The 23,707-nt window shown below is 41.4% G+C and overlaps 1 protein-coding gene across 3 annotated transcripts in view; it reads right to left on the bottom strand.

Annotated features, from left to right (window-relative positions):
- The window catches only part of Sestd1 (SEC14 and spectrin domain containing 1), a 96,916-nt gene that overhangs the window by 33,632 nt on the left and 39,577 nt on the right, over positions 1-23,707 (bottom strand). For all 3 annotated transcript variants that reach the window (XM_085834744.1, XM_029472050.2, XM_021150523.3), the window contains 6 exons: positions 22,056-22,125; positions 18,601-18,709; positions 11,542-11,632; positions 7,677-7,790; positions 1,537-1,650; positions 375-472 (listed from right to left, as the gene is read on the bottom strand). In XM_085834744.1, the coding sequence (XP_085690870.1) occupies positions 375-472; positions 1,537-1,650; positions 7,677-7,790; positions 11,542-11,632; positions 18,601-18,709; positions 22,056-22,110 (581 nt within the window). In that variant the 5' untranslated portion in view covers positions 22,111-22,125. The remainder of the gene's footprint in view (positions 1-374; positions 473-1,536; positions 1,651-7,676; positions 7,791-11,541; positions 11,633-18,600; positions 18,710-22,055; positions 22,126-23,707) is intronic.

Raw genomic sequence — 23,707 nt, 5'->3', positions numbered from 1 at the left:
CCTTAAACTCTAAAATGTCACACTTTAAAAGAAGAGTACTGTACGCTATATATTTTGGTACTAATGGATTTAAAGACATTTTAAGAATTTTAATTCAAGCTGCAGATGTTCTCAGGAAAGACAAAACTAAGAATAGAAAATGGCTTTGTTTTCAAAGCACATTCTTACAACAGAATGCTTTCCAGTTCGAGGAAAAAATACAGCCACACTCATCAAAAAGTAGCTTTGTAAAGCCAGCTTAAGTCGCAGGAACATTGCATGTGTAAAGCAAATGCTTATCAGCTGTGTGTGGCAGGCAGTTCTGAGCAGAGACTTGCTCACTTTGGTCCCTTTAACGTGAGCCAGCAGCAGGCATTCTTCACAGGACTGCCTACCTTTCTTTCTCCTGCTCATTCCCCTTATCACTTCCATTGTTAATCAGAGCAAGTTCATCTAGCAATGATGTAGACTCCTTTGTAAACTTCTCAAAGACCTGCAACAGGAGATTGTAGGGACATACAGTGAAAAATCTCAAAAAGCAATACATAACAAAGACATCAGTTAACAGTAACGACATTAGTCAGCAGGATTTCTTTTTCCTTCCTGAAACATCTGTACCAATAACAAATTTTATAACTACACAAACATTACTGAGACCAGCTGTAGCCACCAATTCCAGTTAGAGACATTTCCTCAACTTTCGAGATCACCAATCCATTTACAGACAGTGTACTGTATAAAGATGCATTGCTTATAATTTTAACATGATTCCCTAAGTATGTCTGAGAAGGGATTTGGGCTCACTTGAACAGACAATAAAGTAGACATACAGTTGTCCAAGAGACATGCCACTGTTTAAATACAGGGCAGGAATGGCTACTCATTCAGGAATAACCAAAGTTCTCTAAAGTTTGTTAGTACACAATCTCTAAAAGCTCCATTAGAGACCATTCTCTCCACACTTCAATAAAAATAATGCTATGTGACACAGAGAAGTGCACCTCAGAAGTCTGGACAAGCAGAAGCTTTCAGAAAGGACAGACTTAGTCTGTCATGCTGTGCCCCAGCTGAAAATTCACATGATGGTGAGCTATCTTCTGAAATAGTCATGTCACTGAGGTCACCTCTCAAGACATTATGCTCCTGTCACCTGACTCTAAGCCCCATGCATATAACAGTCAACACAGGGTACTGCTGTGCCTGCTGGGCAGCTAGAAGTGTTTCAGGTCCATATTCATTTTGTCTTGCTCACAATTGCAGAAGATAGTACTATTATTATTCCATTTTATAGATATGAAAACTAAGACATGAAGAAATTAAGTACAACAGTGAAGGCCACACACTGATTTCTAGCATCAGGACTCTAGTCAAGTGACTCCGACTACTGAGTGGGGGTTCCAAACCCTACACGACTAAGCACACACAACGTTTTTATAAAACATTGGTTTTTATACAAAAACAATCTACATCTTAGTTGATTATAATGAGGATGTTGTTCAAACATTTTATCTACATGTAAAAATACTTGATTATCTTGTTTTATACTAATATACCAACCAGCCTCTTATTCAGCCAGTCCATGTGGTCATAGGTGAGACTCCCACCGAAGTCTTCTGTCAACTGGCATGGCTCTATGTAACGTGTCAACTTATTGGCGGACACTAAAATAACCTACAGAGCAAAACGTAAGAAATACTGAGTAAATTATTAAAATCTCTGAAGGGAAATGAGGAGAACATGTAAACCTGATTCAAAATGATAGCAAATGAGCATTTGTTTAGTTAATGCAACAGCATCTAAAATCAATTCAATACGTCATGGTTTTCTGCTTTAAGAAATCTATCAAAATATTCTGACAATACCAACATTTTAAAAAGTACTAGCAGCTCAGAAAAAAACATTTTTAATACTTTATCAATACTAAAAAATCCTTTAGTAATGAAAACTATTTACTTAATAAAATCATAAGAAATTGTTGTTTCAATTTAAAATTAGCTGGTTGTACTAAGATAATAATTACATATTTTCTAGGCAAATAGGCAAACTCTGTAGAATATATACTCCCAGGATCCAGATTGTAGCATCCAAACACTGCTTCTCAGTGAAAGAAACCAGGCTGGTCAAGGTGCTGATGAAGTAAGTATGCATAAGAATACCACCATCTCACCTAGATTACCATAAACTGTCAGAGATCGCTATGGTAGCACCAAAGGGACCTGAAAAGATCTTTGCTGACTAAAGATATCAGTAAGAATAAGTATGGACCCATATGTTGAATGGTTTAAGTCTGTGAATTTAAAAGATAATAGTCTTTAGGCTATGCCAAGGGATAAAGTCTGTATGCTGAAAACCAGCAACAGAGGAAGTTAAACACAGACAGCACATTTCATAAGAGGGACCAATGGCATAAGACAGGGCAAGTCACTCGCTATGCAAACACTCCAGCAAGGACACTGAAAAAGAACAGAAGAACCAAATCTCCAAAATTTGATGAACTAAGAGATCAAGACATTGAATGGCACAGCTATTAATGAAAGGATGATGGATGGATAGTCAGTGACTGAGTCTAATTATCAAGGAACACATCTCCAGGTGAGCAGCCTTGGGAAAAGAATCAAATCTGAACACCTATGGAAATCCAAGTGTGGACTTGTGGAAATAAAGACTGAAGACTGTGAAAGTGGGTTAAATACAGTGCAGGATGCTCACCACAATGTGCTCACAATGCTACACAGTGAAAGCTGGGTCTGTCCAAGAATGACAACAATGGGGGTAAGGGAGGAAAGGGAAGAAGGAGAAGAAACCGAAGGTCAAAAGGCTTCACTTAATGGGAAAGCCCACACTCCCACAAGCATTGCATATTCATTTCTAAGAAGCACACACAATTTAACAACCTTTCTGTGCATACACCAGTCTTCAAAGAAAACCCTGGCAGATGAAAACAAAAACCTAACTGAATAGATAAAAGAAGTTTACAAGAACCACAGAACACCGCTCACAACACTTCCAAAAGAGTAAAAGTTATTTATTCTGAGATGTGCTTGTGCTATGCGTGAGCACAGCCCTGAAGCACAGATGCAGGCTGTCCCGTGTGCTCCTAGGTAACTAACTCCTAAGCAGTTACTCAAACTTTACAGTTACAGAACAAGAAAGCGATCAACTTAAAGTCTTTTTCAATCAAACCTAGCTGATGATGTTCTTAGCTTTCTGGTTGGTGGAAGGTAGTGGCCTGCTGTTAATACAGTCTAAAGATTTTTATCTGTAGTTGAAATGATAGATCAGATACCAAGGTGAGCTATTCAGGGGACTAAAGATAACCCAAAGTAATTTGGCTCTAAATCTATAACATTCCAACTGTCCCCAAAGATCTAATAAACTTCGGTAAAACCTGAGAAGACTGTATGTCAGCAGCGGTGCTCTTGACAAAGGAGCATAAAGAAAGTTTTCTTTTGGATATTACCACTGATATAAAAGGTAAGAATCAGACAGAATTAGAGAAGAACACAAATGTGAATAAATATACTTTTATTATTACAAGCATTTATAAATTAAAAGAGATTGAACATTCTGATTATTGGCATCTCAGTTTGAGGACGAGATTAATGCCAGTTCTAGTCTTGTCAATATACAGATGCTGTCCCCTGACATCAGCATCTGCCAGTTGGCAGTGAGGTGCTGCTGAGGGACGGAAGGAACTTGCAAACACTGAGCTCAAGGATGCATACAGATTTCAGACAGGATGGATGCTCTGAGAAACACTGAGGCTAGCAACAAAACTAATATTCGGTGGACAAGAAAAAACACTTGGAAGTGAACAGGAGATAGGTGACCAGAAGAAGAAATCCACACAGACAGGAAAGAAAATGTGAAATTGTGCAACAGTTGTCAGGAGCAGTAGGTGTTCAGCTAACTGACACCGTGGAAAGCTGATAATAAAACTGTTATACATAATTCTATAAAGTAAAGCACTTAGCTATGCTTGTAAGAACATTGGTATTTAAAACAAAGTTACATTTTAAAGTAAGTAGAATATCTACAAAAAGTTTACAGAATATTTATAAAAGCCCAAGTTATCTGATATGATACTAAGGAAAATAACTTTCAATTAAATCAGAATCAATGTTGAAATTTGACTCTACCTCTCAGCTGGAAGCACCCCTTAGTAGCTGGGCTCAACCTCGCCTCTAAAGTTGAGTGTGTTTAGTGGCAAAATATCCAGCATCTGAAATAAATCCCCGCTCTTTAAGACATCAGGCTTTTAATAAGCACTTATTTACTAGGTAAATATCAAAACTGATCCTCTCCAGTGTCTAGGAGAAATATACTGATACAAGGAGCTTCATTCATTAAACACTTCCATTTTAAGGCAAACATCTATGGCATCAGACCAAAGCTGTCTTTTCCTTTATCCTCAAAGATGTTTAGTAACGGTTCATTTGTGTAGTGAGCACATACCTATGCCTAAACAGATGTGACAGGCTTTCATAAAGGCGCTGCTCTGTCCCTGTTCTGTCCTCACTGAGTCTGAACAGCTGGCACTGGCTCACTTTGCACTCTCTCAGAGCAATGTTTGCTGCTGGTCCCTAGCTATGCACTACGTGCTCTCTGTGGTGCCAACCGCAGAACTCAGGCTTTCTTGGCTCAGCTTCTTGGGATGTGGTTTTCTACCCAAACTGTCAGGAGAATACTCTTTGTACTAGCTGGAGCCATTTTCCTTTATTTGGCTAGCGCACAGCTCTCCACTAAGTCCATGGATAGTCAGGCCTACCAATGACAAAGCTGCAAAAACAAGTGGGGAAAAACAATCTGGTTTCTAGTTAGTATATAGAAAGCTAGAAAGAACCCTGCTCCAGTCAAAGTAAGTACAGAGATATCTGAAGCCTGTGTTCACTGCAAAAATAATGAAACAGAGCAAAGAGCCAATTCAGCTCTTGGCTAGTTAACAACATTTTCCCTACCTCCTAAAACCAAAGAAAAAATAAGATGGGTTATTATGAAGGCACAAATGCTATTTATCTTGATTTTCTTATTGTCTTACACGAAATGTCAAGTATTCAATTAAAAATATAACACAAAAGCAAACAAGAAACTCCACAGTCAGGACTCAAGCAAGCAATGTAAGGAGAGTAAGAGAAGCAGCGCCCGTGTTGTCAGGTAGCTGGGAACTCTGTAGGCAGCTGTGATGCAGAGGCAGAGAGGTCGTGGGCAGGGACAAATGAGAGTTCACCAAAGAGATAAAAACCAAACTCATCATTTAGGGCCTCAGGAGGCTGGATACCTCCTTGGATACCACTGCAAGTAAGGAAACCTGAAGATACTTGAGACCTCTACGTACAGTGTCACTGCATTTGCAAATACAGCACACAGGAAGCTCCTGCATACTTTAGATCAACTAGATTACTTATGATACCTAATAAAATACAAACAGTGGATAAATAGTTGTTCAACTGTATTGTTTAGGAAATTGTGGCACAAAGGTTGTATTCAGTACAGAAATGTGTATGTGTCTCTGTGTGTGTCCATCCATCTGTCTGTTCCTGTGTACATGCCAGTATATGTGGAGGCCAGAGGACAAACTTGGTTATCATTCCTCAGGATTTGGTGCTGTCTACCTCTTTTGTTTTGTTTTGTTTAAACACAGGCTCTCGTATTGGTACTTGCATCCAGCTCGCCAAGCAGCCTAAGCAGCTGACTAGCCAGCCCCGGGGAGCTGCATGTTTCCATCTCCCAGGACTAAGATTGCTACATCCACTCCAGTAGTGACAAGTGCAACAGGCCCCAAAAACCTGGGCAATGTCCCGAGACAAAAAGTTCATGGAAACTTAGTCTCCCTGGAACCGTGGCATCCTGTATAAAGAATGCTCCAATGTCCTTGCTTTAGTTGGTAAACGGATCTGTGTGCTTTCCTTTCCCATAATATTGCTTTATTACAAGTGCTCCTAAGGATTGATATTTTGACATAGAGCTAAGTTAGATTCTAGGCAGACCTTGATCCAACCTTGGGCAAGCATAGCTAAGTCACTGCCCTACACAGAAATTTACCATTATCTAGGAAGAAGGTAGTTTGTGACCTAAAGAAGAACCAGAGTAGATACTTAGAACTATAGGTAGCTGAGTTACACCCATACACAAGTATTTACAATGGCCTAGGGGGAAGGTGGACTATACAATAGACCAGAGTAGGAACTAAGGTAAGGGCACGAAGCCCTTGCCCCTGGCTTCTAAGATTAAGTGGACCTTAGGTGGAGCTGTTTTTGATCCCAGTTGCTAACATTGAATTTTATATCAGTTGGTTCCTGCCAGTTCTTCCTTGTTTGCATTCCTGTTTTGTGTAAGAACAGTAACCTCTTTGTACCTTGCCAGTGTGTCACCCAACTTCCCTATTTTCTTCTGTATAAAAAGTTTGATGCTCGATTTGACAAATTGCATTCATATCCACACTCCCTTGTGTCGGGTCTATCTGTCAAGTCCCACTGACTCCTTGCCCACCTGCACCAGAGACCTGTTCTACACAGACAAGGGACCCAGAGGGTCTGCGGCATAGGATGACAATGATGATCCACCATGCCTAGCTTTTCTACTTGGATTCTGTGACTGAACTCAGGACCTTATGCTTGCACAGAAGGCTCTTTAGCATGTCCTGGTCCCAAAAGTAACTCTTTCAAATATTTTCACGTTATTTGACTCCATGGATGTGAATACTTGGCTGGAGGGCTGGGTATACAAAGTTTGAATAGAGATGCTACACAGCAAAACCATGGTAACAGACAAGGAAACTTTCTGGTGCCCTTGTCAATAAACTGGGCAAGACCAGAAAGCAGAGAGCCTGACATGGATTAAAACTGAAGATTCCAAAGGAGAAAACACCCAAACTGAGCTCAGAACACAGCTCAGTAACACAGCACTTGTCTACCATTCACAAGACCCTAAATGCAAAACCAAGAATTAAAAATAATGAACAAAAAAGGGAATATATGATGTTAAAAATAAAACAGAAGGCCAAACAAGCAAAGTTAAGAAGTTTTCAATTCATCTAATATGGACACTGTTAATATACCAGAAATATATAAAGCAGGGGATACAGAGATATTTTAAACCAAAGTCAGAGAATTTTCAAAATTAATGGGAGACACAGTCCAGAGTTACAAGAACTATATATATATATAGAATGTGTGTGTGTGTGTGTGTGTGTGTGTAACCAAGTAGAATAAATATCAAATGGAAGACCTACACATATAAACAACAGTGCTGAAAAGTCAAAATGGAATCTTGAATGTGGCCAAAGGGATAGAGTGACCTAAACATCAAAGACAATGATGCATACAGCTGACTCCATGTAAGAAAAAGCCCAACATGAACATGGCATGTCATAGACAATGCACTCTCAGGCTCACTCACAGGTCTGGAATGGCCGGCCTAGTACTTGCTATGTTTCCTCTACATGATCATTGAGACTTTGATACAAAAGTCCTAGTTTTCTTGAAGTTAAAGAGTATATACATAGGAATAAAGCCTTTACAGATTATGAAAAAGACACAGTTATTCAACACGTGTCTGAGAGCTGAGCAAATACTACAGATGCTATAGCAGGCATAAGGCAAGCACATCTAAATAACTACACTGAGCATGCCCAGTAATATCAGTGAAACCCACTTTCAAAGACACAACACATCTCTTTTTATACAGATTATATTTACCTCAAAGCCAAGTCTATCCTTTTCTTTCCAAAAACAAAAGTGTGTTACTTTCTTATCCCAGAATTCATCTGGCTTCACTACACAAACAAGGGATACCTCGGCTGGAACAACATTCTGTAAAACATAGAAGAACAAGTACAAATTATACATGCAAATGATCTATTAAATGTGCAAATTACTAGACACACTTGTGATTATGCTCAGATACTTAGAAAAGAATTCAAATAATAAAGCAGAAGAAACTCTTTAAACTCCAAAATCTAAGTGGCAATAAATAACAAGCTACTCAGAAAATTTTAAAACAGTTTTAAACAGACCGTTCATGTCAAATGCTCTTATTACACACAGTATCTCTGCTGGATGTATGTTTAGATTAAACCACAAGACATGTTTTAATGGAGAAACTATTACAATTATTTTTTATGGTATGGGACAAATGTTTTCTAACACCACCATCATGAAGAATTTCTTTAGAAACCCATTTTCTCACTAAGCTAGTTTCTTAACAGCCATTATACAAGCAATAGGAATTCTTTGTGATTATAAACTAGAAGACAAAACTATCTTTTCACACAATACAACTTCCCATGTTCTAATATGACCATTTGCATCATGGAAAGAATGGTGGTTAAGACTTTCTGTGTAAGTACTTGTTACTCACTAACAGGCCACACAGAGTGGACTGGAGAACACATCTACAGTGTAACCATTTCTACCACCCACTCTCCTGATGCTCCCACACTCCTTCCGGAAATGCCATGCAAAAGGCTACACTGCCCAGCACCATGCTGTGCTCAGAGTGCCTTGCCAGTCCCTTGTCCACACTGGGCGCCTGCAGCTCAGCCTCACTGGACACCTTTTCCTTACAGCACTCCTCTACCCTCATGCTGAGCTCCAAACTCCTAGAATACAAGTCAGACCCCATCTCACAAGTTTGCCCCTCAACCTTCTCTGCACAGGGTGTTCTTCATTTTTTATCCTGGACTGAGAGCTCCCTCCTTAAAGATGCCGTCCCTGTCATCTAGAGTGTGAGTGTGCCTGTGCGTGTGCATGCACACCTGTGTGTGCACTCGGGCACCAGTGTGTGTGTGATCTTCATCATGCCCCACACAGCTTTCACCACCAGTTACTGATGTTTAATAATTTTCTTAATCACCCACTGCCTGAGTCCTTGATGGCACAAGGGCTTCGCAATGGCAGGTATCTTACCTATGAATACTCTATATTCTCAGTGTCTGACATGCAGAAGCCATCCCATAAATAGTTGTTGAGTAACTAAATCTTCATTGCTAGTGGATCTCACTCATGTAACTTTAGCTTAGAATTAGAGGTAACGACACCAGAGCAGAGTCCGGGTATGTCTGACTATTCCCATGCTCTGGACCAGGTCAACAGGAAAAATGTTTTAGACTTTGAGGGTCAGAGAATCTCTGTTCCAAGCATTCAGATCTGTGGTAGAGTATGAGTCATAGATGGTTTGCAAATGATGTACATGGTCAGCTTCCAGTACTTATTTAAACCCAAGACTCCAAACACTACTCTCCACCATTGGGCTGCACCAAGTTACAATAATTTTTAGGAAAGAGATGGAAATGATCTCTCAACAGGAGCGTGTGCATGGGCACAGTGTAAATCCAGTGATGATGAGGCTGTAGCTAAGGTTAGCAAGGTAGACACAGCTGTTTCAGAACTCTTAACATTGAGGCTGGGAAGTCTGGAGTGCAGCTTATTGATTTATTGACCTATGGAAAATCAGTATTTCCAAGTCACTGGATAGGAAAGTATGAGAAGCAAGAGAAACAGGGCCCCTCTTTCAGAACAGGCGTGACAGGAAGAGCTACTCCTAGGGGGCTGGGGGTCTCCCAAACAGCTGGCCCCTGCCCCTGGGACCAAACCAGCAAATCAGTTCCTGAGTAGAGACAGTTAACAAGGGGATGATGGCTAAGGGGACTCTGAAAAAATTAGATAGTAATCAGTGCAAATGTCCATAAAATTACCTACCAGGAAAGAAGAAAATCACAGCAGGGATTAAGTCCACTGATTGTTCTGCATAACTGCAGATCAAAGTGCAAATGACAGCAGGTCCCCAAGGCCCGCCTGTGGCAGGTGAGTGTCAGGATGAAAGGAAGAGCATCCTGAATGGATGACTTACCTAAGTGGGACTTAACTTTTTCAGAGAAATCAGAATGGTCTCTAGGGCTGGGAGGCAAGGTGCTGCCACACATTTGGCAGACAGGTTACTATGGGACATCAGTCTGTACGCCCATAAAAACTGGTCGTCGGAGGACCAGGACAGAGCTTAATGAGGAAGCATTTATGCCATATCCTTGAGAAGATGTCTCAACAGCGAAGAGCACTGGCTGTTTCCAAAGGACTCAGGTTCAATTCCCAGCACCCAAATGGCAGCTCACATATGTTTGTAACTTTTGTCCCAGGGGATTAGAACCTTCTTCTGGCCTCTTTGGGCACTAGCCACACATATGATACACAGGCATGCATGCAGGTACAACAACCATGCAGATAAAAAAATTACTTAAAAAGATGGAGTAATGGGTAGAAAATCTGCAATCACTGCAGACATGAGGGAAAAGGCGAGGCTCAGCCCTTGGACTGTGCCACTTCCAACTTTGTGAGGCTAAATTTAAATAATGTGTACAGTACTTGAGGCGCACTAGGCTCTAACACTAAAGCTAATACTCTTTGTTGCCACCCCTCAAGTCATTTCACCCTAATCATCCTAAGCAAAGGATGGAACGTGCAGCATTCTCCTAGCTAAGGATGTCAACGTGCTCAGTCCCACTTCTCTCCATAGAACCTAGAGAGCAGCCAGCTACCACTCAAGCTCACTGACTCACCCCAGTTATACATCTCTGGTGCTCACTAGACTGAGCACTTGGTACCCCTATTCCTGCCAGATTAATTATATTTCCCCCAAACTGGTCTATCAACTCCTTTTACTGATGTTGGCTCAAGTGGGGGTGTCACTAAAGGACAGTCCCGTCAGAAATGACTTTTCATTTGCTTCCATTTATTAAGACACCTTTGTTTATTTAACCCAACTATTACCTTCTCTAGAAACTTTTCTCAGGAAAACCAGATCCCTGGGAGCAGCCTGCCTCTTTGGATGTTTCTATGTCACTTGACAATATTTTCAGTAGCCTCACAGCAGATAACAATAATTTGCTGTGTCACTGCTATATGCCAGAGATGGACGAAACAGTCTATGAGGGACACAAATACAAGATGCCCTGCACCCCCATTGTAGACTGGGGAATTGTTTATTAAATGTGAATTTGTGAGCTACTAAGAAAATCAGAACTATGAAACAAATTTCTAGGTTCTAAGTTCTTAGTGTGATCATCACAAATCCCTAATTTTTATTGTTTTGTGGTTTTGTTTTTTAAAAAACGCTACATAGAAGGCAACGACATGTAAGGCTCAACTGCAAACCTTTTTCTGACCTGACCTGCCCAGCCCTACTTCCCAGGTAACCAATAAGGAGCCCAGGGGCTGGAGTGCAGCTGGAATCATGGCACACCATGCACCAGGTGACCTCTGGGTTCCCAGCCTACATGTGACCACCACAGGCTCTCTCGCTCAAACTACTTCAACATAACATACTATTTTCAGCCTATGAAGCCTGTACATCAAGGTGAGATTTAACTCTACTACATAAATTTAAAGATACAATGACTGAATTTAAGCAGTCCAATGGTGGTTGTGTGGAATTTTAGTTTCAGAACCACATCACCGCTGAGAAGCCTGGGCACAGTTTGATAATAAAATGTGCTTGCTATTTCCATCATGATATCCTGCTATAAAATGAAGTGCACTTCCTGACCGACAGACGTGGAAAACTAATTACCTGCAGCATTAAGACAACTGTCTTCACCACATTCCACTGAGACTTCCTGCCATCCACGATCACAGTGAATCCTCTGGCCTTACATTTCTCACTGAAATAAAACACAATTATGGGTGTGAAACAAGGTCCAGACTTTCCTCATAACCCTGAAGGGAGAAGGCAAGAGTGTTGACAGCAGGTGGGATACAGTCCACCTCGTGTGGTCTCACCTACGATAGCAACCAATAAAACTCTCCAGACTGCTACATCTGCTTCTACCATTGCTTTTCTCATTTGGGAGAGTATTGATCACAGGCTAATTTGGAAGGAAAATACTGAGAAAACACGGGAAATTTAAGTTCTTAAAACTGATGAAATTAAAGTACCAATTCAACAACAGCAGCAGACTCTCAATTTCTCCATCTATAAAATGGGCCAGAGAGAGCAAGGTAACTACCAGCTGCCACATGCCTCATCTACTTCTTACCAGAATTTAGGATCTGTGAGGAGACAGCTTAAAACAGGTGGAGAACAATAAACTAATACTAAATCCCTGTAGACTGGCTTCTTTGTGCACAGGAAATCTAACAGGATGAGGTCATACTTGCTTTTACAAATTGACCGAAAGCTTGTATGCACCACATCTAATCCATTATTGCTGTGATTTTATCAATCTTAGTCATGTGACCAGCAAAATGCTATCTGCAGGATTGTGAAATGTGTTCTACTCTATTTAATTGTTCAAATATTTGCTAAATGTAACGGCCACTACATGGACAAGTTCCATTCTAAAGACAAAACGAAGCTGTTATTATTGTTACATGATGTACATTATGCAGAGCCACAGCAAGAGCAGTTCATACATGTTACGATAACTATTCAGCAGTTCATACATGTTATGATGCAGATGACCCTTCGCAGTATTACGCTAGGAAGCCAGACAGGAGCACCCAGATGTTGCCTATCTTGTACAAAATATACTGCACAGGCAAATCCACAGAGCAGATCAGTGGCTGGCTGATGTAGGAGCTAACAGGGAAATGAAGAGGGGCTGCTAATATACAAAGATTCCTTTGAACTGATGAACACTATTTGGAGTGAGTGGGGTCACATGATCCTGTGACTGTACTACAAACCACTGAATTGCATACTTTATTAGAAGGGTATTTTATGACAAGTTAGTGAAATTTGTTTTAAAAATGTAAGTATTCAAGGTTGGAATATGCATTGCCAAAAAAAAAAAAAAAAAAGTGCATGTGTGGGGGTGGGGTGGGGAGAGGGATGGAACATTCCTATGGAAGGGGAGAGGGATACAGTACATGCCTGAATCTGGGCTTACAATAGCACATAAAAACTTGACCAGACACTCAGTTGGTATTTGTAGGTGCAAGTGAAAAGGAAACTGCTAGAGGTCTGCACCAACAACGCATACACAAAGCCATACTATGCCTTAGTATGGCTACAAGCTCAGAAAGGCCAGTCAAGACACGGGGCTGGGCGCTAAGTGGCCTCTGGAGAGAGACAAGAATTTAGGGTCTCCAAATGCTTAGAATTTTGGAAGAAATGGAGCCAAGACAAAAGTTTCCAGTGTGGGCCTGCTACCCAAGGATACACCGCTCTCAATGCTCGATGCTTTCTTATTAGCACCTATAATCCTGAAATGTAGGACTCACAACCATTTGTTAAATACATTTTTTTAAAAAATAACACATTTACTATTTCAATGCATATTATAAATTAATCTGCAGGTTTATACTGTGAAAGTAATGAAGCTTGAAAATGCCATCTGTAACGATCTTAAAGGATAAAACACTGAATCTTTTAGAGTACTTTAAAAGGCCTTTAATTTTAATTTACTTACATTTTTCACTAAGATAGAAAATGAAAATGTATACAACCCTATGATACTATTTCAAAACTGCCAACCAAATGGTATTTCAGATGCTTTGCAAAAGGCATCTTCACAGGCTTGGGGTGCTATAAATTAAGATGCCTATACCTGTTTTGAGCAGTAAAGAGAAAAAAAAAGTGGGATCCAGACTCCTCCTCAGAGCCTTTCAGGGGCAACAAGGCTGGGCTAAAACAGCTCTGTAAAAGAAATGAGCACACTGAATAGCATCATTTCCAACCCAGGAGAGCTTTCTGAGGGGGCTCTAGGGCCAGTGCCCCATGCTCATAACTATCTCTTGATTTTATCTAAGGGCTCTTCTTTTGCTTTGCTCAGAGTTCTGCTGATACGTGTCAGCACCAGCTGAGCATGCCTTTATTATAATGCTGTGTACAGAATGCCTCTCCATCAGAGAACATGCTTGCTTGCAGAGTATCAGAATATTCATCTACTAAGACTGTTAACTTGTAGCATAATGCTTTGAGATCAGAAGGGCATGAGTGATGACTTCTGATGAAGCCTGAGTCAGAAGAGAATGGCTGTATTCCCAGACCATGACCTACATGGCTGCTGTTGAGCCCAGCCTCTTCTCTAACCAGCCTGAGCCCAGCCTCTTCTCTAGCCAGCCTCCGAGCACTGTGCTCCTGTTTGTTTGTTTGTTTATTTATTTATTTATTTATTTATTATTTTAATTAGGTATTTTCCTCATTTACATTTCCAATGCTATCCCAAAAGTCCTCCATACCCCCATACACACACTCCCCTACCCACCCACTCCCACTTCTTGGCCCTGGTGTTCCCCTGTAATGAGGCATATAAAGTTTGCAAGACCAATGGTCTCTTTCCACTGATGGCCGACTAGGCCATCTTCTGATACATATGCAGCTAGAGACACGAGCTGGGGGGGTGGGGGTGGGGCCTACTGGTTAGTTCATATTGTTGTTCCACCTATAGGGTTGCAGATCCCTTTAGCTCCTTGGGTACTTTCTCAATTGCCCTATGCCTCAGGGCCTCTGCACTGGACAGTGTTCCTTCATTTCATCATCTTGGCACAATGTCACCTCACTATTTAGTAAGCTGCCACTGACACTCCTGAGTCTTCCTGTCTCCTTTCTCGGAATGTGGACGGCTGACACATGAGTATGTGTTTGTGGCACTTGTGTGTCTGGTCCTTACAGAATGCTGAACACTCCTCTGCTTCATTCCCCACTTGCTCAGCACCTAGAACACTGAGGAGCCCCCGCAGGCTCTCACATAGTCACCAAGACTTCTGGCCTCAATGTCTGTGTGCCCTGTGCTATCTCCTTCAGACTCTTCCCTCTGGCTTCTTCTGTAACAGTGTTAAATCAAAAAATGGATATTTAAAATTACTAAAACTTGAGAAATGTAGCAAGGTAGTTTTAACAGATGTTGCATTTTGATTAGGAAGAACAAGAGCGTTCCTTGAGGGCATCCTATAAAAGCTCTAGGATGCAAAGCCAGAAGATGGTTTCTGTGGTTTCTAACCATGACACTCTCCGTCTCACAGTAAGCTCTTTTTGAACTAGAAAATAGCATGATTTTTATGTACTGCAACGTGCTATTAAAAGAAAAATTCTAAATAATTTTTAAAAGAAACCTAGGACTTCTTTAGTTATCTCATCAATTATCAGCTGTGGCAGTTCCGGGTCCTATAAGCATTTACTAGAAGAAGCTATGATCGGACAGGACTATGATCCTAACACAGTGGGAGGAGACAGACCTGGGGCATGGTTCTTAGTGGCAGACTGGGTTTGCTGCTGGGTTTTGGCCAAGCTACCTGTACTCACAGTTCTATGCTTCATTTCCCTCGTGGGGCAAGAGAACAGTGCTCCTCTCTGAGGGACAGGGAAACTGAATGACTGAATATTACCTACTGCTTCCTTAGATGTGGGGTATTCTTTCCACATGTACCTCCCAATCCCCATCCACAGTCAAGCCTAGGGGCTAGTATGATTAAAGTTCCAAATTCAAAGCAACCCACAAGCTTGCTCACCAAACAACTACTGCATTCCCAACAGTCAGTTAGCAGGTCCTAGAAACCTGCACAGATGTACGCAGAGCACTGCAGAAAATGAAGCCATCAGGGAGATAAAGGTAGAAACTGAAGCTGAACATTGGCTAAGGATGACTTATCACACAGCAAAGAGCAGTGAAAGATGTACAGTATAAAACCATCTCCCTTCCAAGGGCTTACATCTTCTTAGCATGTGTAAAGATGGAAACAAAGTGCTTTATGTCTACCTCACATTCATCACTAGTGAAACAGCATGAACATTTGAAAACTTAAGGAGAACTAAATAATACTTGTTAAAAAGAAAAATCAAGAATTACCACTCAGTTTCAATTCCTCAACTACCACACAGGGAAGTTGGCCCTGCCGGTCATCAGTGGCTATTTTCATGATTTTTTAACTGTGAGTCTACCTAAGCTTAGTTACCTAAAACGAGGGGTTATCACTTAATGGAAATTTATAATGATCTGGTAATTTTCCTTTTCAGAAGGAAAGGAAGGTGAAGGGAAGGAAGGAGAAGGAAGAATGAGAGGAATAAAACTTTTACTTGAAGACTTTTTCTTCTCCAATACTGGAAAGCAAGCAGCAACAAATCATTAAATGATCCTTCTAAATTGCAAGTAGGTCTGTGCCCTAGTGAGTTCTGTTGACTACCTGACACATTGAGAGGAGGGAACCTCAACTGCAGAACTGCCTATGTCAGACTGGCCTGACAATGCCATAACTCGGCAGGTGAGTCTGGCCTGTATAAGAAAGGCAGTTAAACACTCACCTGGGGCAGGGTAACAAGCAGCGCTCCTGTTGGTTTCAGCTTCAAGCTCCTACCTTGAGTTCCTGCCCTGGCTTCCCAAGGTGATGGAACCATAGGTCAAATAGACCCTCTCCCCCCCCCCCCATGCCCCCAGTTGTGGTCATAGTGTTTACCACAGCAACAGAAATTGCACGAGGATAGAAACTGGCATCAAGCATGTAAGGGAGTTAACCATGAACCTGGGAGCAGGCCAGTAGGCACTGCTCTTCTCATGGTACCAAGCGTGTGGTCCTCAAGTTGGAATGGCTTTGGAAAGTCTGTGGAAATTTTGTGGAGGCCACTGAGCATTCAAAGATTAATAAACTGTTATGGGAATTTGCAAATAATACTAAATGCAATGGAGACCATGGAGACCTGGCTTGTGAAGTTCTAGAGGGAAGTCTGAGGGTCCCTCAAAAGCTATCAGCCATTTGTGTGATGTTTATTTAAATGTATTTATTTTATGCATATGAATATTCTACCTGTATGTATATCTGCATGACAGAAGGACACATCAGATCCCACAGCAGATGGTTGTAAGCCACCATGTGGTTGTTGGGAATTGAACTCAGGACCTCGGGAAGAGCAACCAGTGCCCATAAGCGCTGAGCTATCTCTCCAACCTCTTGTATAATGTTTTGGATTAAGAATCTGGGGCTGAAGAATCAGCTATGGTTAAAAATGACTAGCACCACTAACGTGAAACCTTGGCTTTACTGAGACAATAGGTACTAGTTAGCTGAGGCTAAAAAAAAATTATCTGTGATGAAAATTTAGGGAGTATTTCCTTGAGGTCAGCACAGTACTCAGAAGCTATAGTCCGGAAGGGGCCATGGCTTCATCTTCAGCTGGAGGCCAAAATGAGTCCCCAGATGGAGCTGGCCATGATGGCGGCAGGACTGGAGGAGTCCTGGAGAGAAGCTAAGACTCTGTAGCTCCGGCTTTGATACTGACGTGACTGGCTGACGTAAGCAAACAGGAAGTTTTGAATATTTGTCTTCAGTCAAGAACGATGAGAATTAAAAACTCAAGGACCTATAAGCTAAATTATGTATATGGGTTTTTTTGTATTTTTAAGATAAAAATATCTGAAGACTAAAAGACTTTGCTCATATTAGAGACTATAACTTTTTTCTTTTTCATTTTTTAATTAGATATTTTCTTCATTTATATTTCAAATGCTATCCTTAAAGTCCCCTATACTCTCCCCACACCCTGCTCCCCAACCCACCCACTCCCACTTCCTGGCCCTGGCATTCCCCTGTACTGGGGTATATAATTGTTGCAAGACCAAGGGCCTCTCCTCCCACTGATGGCCGACTAGGCCATCTTCTGCTACATATGCAGCTAGAGACACGAGCTCAGGGAGTACTGGTTAGCTCATATTGTTGTTTCACCTATAGGGTTGCAGACCCCTTTAGCTCCTTGGGTATTTTCTCTAGCTCCTCCATTGGGGACCCTGTGTTCCATCCAATGGATGACTGTGAGCATCCACTTCTGTGTTTGCCAGGCCCTGGCATAGCCTCACAAGAGACAGCTATATCAGGGTCCTGTCAGCAAAATCTTGCTGGCATATACAATAGTGTCTGGGTTTGGTGGTTGTTTATGGGATGAATCCCCATGTGGGGCAGTATCTGGATGGTCCTTCCTTCCGTCTCAGCTCTGAACTTTGTAGAGACTATAACTTAACATAGTGACGTTGTGAACTAATAGAAAGATAAGTTCATGTAGATTATGATCTCTCTCTCTCTCTTTTCCTGTGTGTATGTGTGTATGTGTGTGTGTGTGTGTGTGTGTGTGTGTGTGTGTGTGTGTGTGTGTGGAGGGTGTGTTACATGTCTGTGTAGATGTGTATACCTATTGTACGTGAAGGCCAGAGGGGGATATCAGGTGTCCTGGTTCTATCAACTCTCCTGAAACAGAGTCACTAACTAAGCCTAGACCTTGGCTGGTAGCTGCAAGCCCTAGCTATCTTTCCGTCTCTGCCACTAATCACAGTAATGGGGTTATAGGTGGACTTGCAAGAGGCTATGCCCAACTTCCTACATGTGTGCTGGGCAGTGAAATTTGGATCTTGCCTTGCCCTTAGATACTGAGCCTCTCCCTTGCCTCTAACTTCTCTCCTTTCTGAAGCTCCATGGTATACAGATGCTTAACCTAATGGTTCTTGAAAGGCTGAAAGTATGCATTTAGAAATCTGTGTGCTGTGCAGTGCACCAACAGTACAGAATTTCATCTGTGTACTGCTATCAGCCACTGCTGCTAACCTTTAACTATGATTTCACTGCTGACAAAGTACGTGATACTTCAATAGCAAGAATCAATAGGAAGCAATATTGAAATTGAAGAAAAAGACACCTTTAGAGTCACCTGGGAATGCTGAGTAGATAATCCAAAGTGACACTCAGCTCGTCCATGTTTGTCTGCTCCAGGCACAACGGGATTGTCAAGATGAGTCCACTGCGCCTGTCCTTTCCTCCTACAGAAAAGAGACATTTAAGATTTACCAGACATTAAGATGAAATATGAATAATGTTTTAGCCCAATGCTATTAAAACAATTATAGGTTTAGACTATAGTTTGGAAAATATCTAATGACTCTCTGTAGTTTATAAATCCTTATAAAGTAAAGGCAAATAAGTAAATAAATAAGTATGCAGAAGAAAATGCATCTCTGAAATCTTCATCAAAACCACAATCATTTTCATTTTCTTCCATTTAGTTTTCTGCCTAATTGAATCAACTCAGCGAACACTTCCTGTGTGCCCAGTACAATCAGTGTTTGCAAGTAAAACAAATTTGCATCTAGAAAGAAAAGCTTTAAGTCATAATAAGAGTATGAATTACTGTCACTAATTTGCTACACTGTGTCTTCATACAAAATCCATTAAAAGCTATAAAAAGGGATTGAGGCAATAGAGAAAGATGACTTATGGAAAATAAGCTGTGCTGAGTATAAGAAAAGTAAAGACTTGAGGAAAAGCTGTAGAATTTTTAAAACAAGTTTCAGGAACATCCCATGGTGGGATATGGCCTGAGTTCACTCACAGAAGAAACATAAATCTGGGTGTAATATGCAAAGCAATGGAAGGCTGCCTTCCTGCATGATAGATTTAATTGGTTCATTCAGCAAACAGCACACTGGGTTACCGCTGTGTACAGGCAGGACAGCCAGCTGCAGACCGTTCACATGGCCGCAGACACAGCCCTGTCCAGCTGACGATGTGGAGCGGACCTGGAGGTTACAGCAGAAAGCCAGGGAGTGGAGCACACTGAAATCTCATGTGTGTTAAGTCCGTGTTCTATTTGCCTTAAATGTTAAATGTAACTTTTAAACCCAGCTTGATGAACACGCCTGAAATCTCAGCACTTGAGAGGTAAAGGCCAGAAAACAGACAGCAAGTTCAAGGCCAACCTGAATACAAAATGAGATTTTCACACAACCAAGGACTATGGAGACAGCTTAGTAAAAGTGCTTGCCTATCTGCTGAAGACCCTGAATTCAGTTCCCAGCACAGCATATGAAACAAGCAAACCGGTAGAACTCTGAGTCACACCAACCATCTTCCAAATCTCAGCTCACGTTTACTCCCGCTGAAGCCCCCTGTCAGAACCAAGTGACATTTACAACAGCTTTAGAAGGTTAAAACCAAAAACCAAAACCCAGCAAATCCTGAAGAAAACAATTCAGTACAATCTCTAGCAATTCATCACTAAAAACTGAAAAGCCCGAGGTGAAAAGACTTCCATTAGTGACAGAAATGCGATTCGAGGCATGACAGCCATTAAGGGCTATTTTCTATGCAACTGTTGATATTGAACCACTTTGTCTAACATCAATAAACCGCAATTTCAGAGGATTCGACCTAATACAAAGTGATCCAATTGCATTTTTTGTTGATTAGAATATAAATTTTAAAAAATGGGTTACACAGGTGATTTCCAAATGATACTGGCCCTTGGGTGATTCTCTTGGTATGAAAACATTTTTCCTTATTATCAAAAAAAAGTTTGAGAATAACTGGCTTTAACCAATAATGGTCAAGAGATAAAAATTTAAGAGTGTGTAAGGGAACTTTTTGTTTCTTTTGTTTTGTTGAGACAGAATCTCTCAACATAGCCCTGGCTGTCCTGGAATTCTCTATGTAGACCAAGCTGGCCTTGAATTCACAGAGACCCACCTGCCTCTGCCTCCTGAATGCTGGGATTAAAAAATGCATCTTCAGAGCCTGGCTTGGGCCAGGGAGCTTTCATTTGCTCTTCAAATGTAACAAGCTTTTCTCAAGTGTTTAAACTAAATGCACAGGGGTTCACACTTAGACCGAGTGACATCGAAAACACTTTGGGAGTTTTCTTTGGGGGTCAAGACGACACTGCCCTGAACTCCACACCCTCAGCTTTTCCTGTGGGTAAGAAAATAACCACTGGCTTGAATGCTGTAAGACATGGAACATTACTTGTGGGAAGAAAACAGCAGCATCAAGAGGGACAGCAGCTTGGGAAGACAGGCATTTCAATATGGGAGCAAGACAAATGGAAACAGTCTTCCTGGCGCACCCAAAGCACTTCAAGACAGTTGGTATGTTTGGCTGGTTGGCTGGTTAGTTTTTATTTGTTGTTGTTTGAGACTGGCCTTAAGCTTTTGATCCTCCTGCCTCAGTCTTATGAAAGGTGGGATTCTACAGGAGCTTATCAATCCTTATATTCTGTTCAATACCTCCAGTTATAAGAATGTACATAATGTACATTATCAAACAATTATTATAAAATTCATTAAGGTTACAAATGTAAATGTTAGTAATATCATTCATATACAATACCATGGAGACTACTGAAATGCCAAATGATAACGCAAGTTTAAAAAAACACACAAACATTAGATTAGAAGAGACAACACCAGCAAAATTCAGCTTTTTTTTTTCTTGTCCTTTTCGATCTTCATCAGGAAAAACATACCAACTTACAAAGATATATCAGATATTTGGGGTTAAAAAAGAAATTAGAATTATCAAGACAATGACAGAACCTCAAGGAAATAGGAAAGAAAAGGGAAGACACTATAGTCTAGGCAAACCTAAATGGGTAGGGCCCTGGAGCCTACAGTTTGTGCTGATACACTCAGTTATTCGGACTCCAAAGTCATTGCATGGAATGAACCACACCAAAGCTCTCTCAGGAGCAGAGGATCCTCTGTCTTCCCTTAAATCATCCTAGTGGATGGATGGACACTTCATATTAATAACGCTAAGCAAATTCAGCACAGGACAGAGAAGAGCAGAAGTGGCATTCTATAACTGCCAGTGCAGTGGAAGTTTTCCTGAGACGGAGAGAGGACAGGAATCAGGACGACACACTCCTGGACACCGCTGACATGCCAGCCCGTCAGCGAGCACTCATCACTCAATGTTTTCTTCAGAAGTAAGAAGTTGTGGTTTCAGCAGTGTGGTGGTCACTTTAGTCAGTCACAGAACAGAATAAAAACCAGATCGTGAGGAACCAGTAGTGATGTCACAGCAACCCACAAAGAAAGGCCTTGAAAACAAAACCTGTATAGACTGGAGCCCTGGCTCAGCTGGGAGCACTGGCTGCTCTTCCAGAGGATCAGCATTCAATTCCCAGCACCCACAACTGGCACTCACAATTGTCTGAACTCCAGTTCTGGAGGATCTGGCACCCTCACACACATATTCAGGCAGACAGAACATCAGTGCACATAAAAATAAATAAATCTTTAAAAGCAAGTTTATAAAAGAAATTACATGTATTTCTCTTAAGCTAATCAAAAACAGCTTACACAGAACACAGCTCTGGTACAGCACACATACCTGAAAGGAAGGCCAGCTTCTTCTTCAGAATGGGCAATATCACCGAGGCCTCCATTTCACGTCCTTGCCTCTGAAAAGGGAGTGAAATATCAGCTACAAGACAACCATTACTCCATGAAATTCATGTTTGTGACTGTTTATCCAGGGTTTCTCAATCTGAGTGAGAATAATCCGTATTTTGAGCCAGTTAAATCTTTTTTTTGTAGGGAACTGTAGATTTTTTAGTGGCATCCCTGCCCTTTACCCACAAAATAGCAGTGACTCCCCGACCCCCGGCTGAATCAACCAACCTAAGTCTAGACGTTACTAAACATTCTTTTGTAGGTAAAGCTGCAGATGGCTGAAAACCAAAGGCTTAAGTGTTTTTCAGAGCAACACTCCTGGGCCAGAACACTAGCTGTAGACAGCACCAGCCCAAAAATTACTTCAATTATTTTATTCATCTACCAAGTAGGCAGTCAGTCTTCCACTGCTTTCCATATTACACAGCTTATTCCAAATACCTGATTCCCTCTGTTACAGTAGTAACTGCATTCTCAAATTTCACCTGTTTTTCCTCCTCCCTAACAGCTCAGAACAGACTGGAACCTTTTACTTCAGGATTCTTCTAACGGCGGACTTATTACCAGGTTCATCTTTCCACATTTCACAGCTTTAAATCATCAGAAACAATCCAGTTATTAGCTTTGTTTCTTTTGCTTTGTAAAAGTTGTTTTTGTTTGAGACAGGATCTCCCTTTGTAGCCCAAGCTGGCCTGGAACTCATTATGTACCCCAGGCTAGTCTCAACCTTATGGCATTCCTCCTGCCTGCCTGCCTCCTGGGTGCTGGGCTGAGTTTATTCTTTAGGGCAAACCACAATTTACTGTTTTCCAAGAGTCCAGCCAGGGTTTATGGCTACCTACAAAAGGGACTACTCAGTAGTCAGGGCTGGGAGCAGGACAGCTTTCCTTAAATGGAGGCTTTGGCAGGGCAGGCCTTCTGAGACTTGGCCAGCCCACTGTACTACTAAATAGGATCTGAGGAGAGAAGGACCTTTAAAAAAACAACAAAAGCAAATGCTCAGCTCTGCTGTCCTCTTACACTAAGCTGCATGGCTGAGAGTTCTCTGCCACTCTCCCTCCTCTCTCCTTCCTAGCCACTCACCCACCCAGCACAAGGCAAGCAGGCCCTGGAGAACACTGGGACAACTCAGGGAGGGCTCCAGGGCAGAAAAGAGGACTGTTTGGATTCTGTGTCTAGCAATGATCTGCAGGGAGCAGACCTCATTTCAGCCTTCGCTGTTGGCTGGAACAAAACACTCGCATTGCAGCCCTGTCCTGCAAAAACTACAATCTTTAAAACAACAACCACAACAAAAACCCTGTATTTGAAAAAGAAAAACAAATACAGTCATCAGATAATGGCTAATTAAGCAAGACTAATTAAGCCAGTGAAGTATTTTACAGGCTTTGTGGTTAAGAGAAAAACAGAGACAAAGAATACCACCTGCCTTCAAAGAAAACAACCTGTCAAACTAATTGATGTAGCTTTAAGTTTATTCCTAAAATGCTTGTTTTCAATTTGCTTTTTTCATTCTGATCCTGTATTACCCAGCTAACAGAAAGGAGTTCACACAACCTCACATTTTTACACACTAATGGAAAACCCATA

The sequence above is a fragment of the Mus caroli genome, unplaced genomic scaffold, assembly GCF_978045245.1.
Source record: "Mus caroli unplaced genomic scaffold, Mus_caroli_1 scaffold_2, whole genome shotgun sequence".
Lineage (NCBI taxonomy): Eukaryota > Metazoa > Chordata > Mammalia > Rodentia > Muridae > Mus > Mus caroli.
This window is presented reverse-complemented; position numbering and strand designations above follow the sequence as displayed.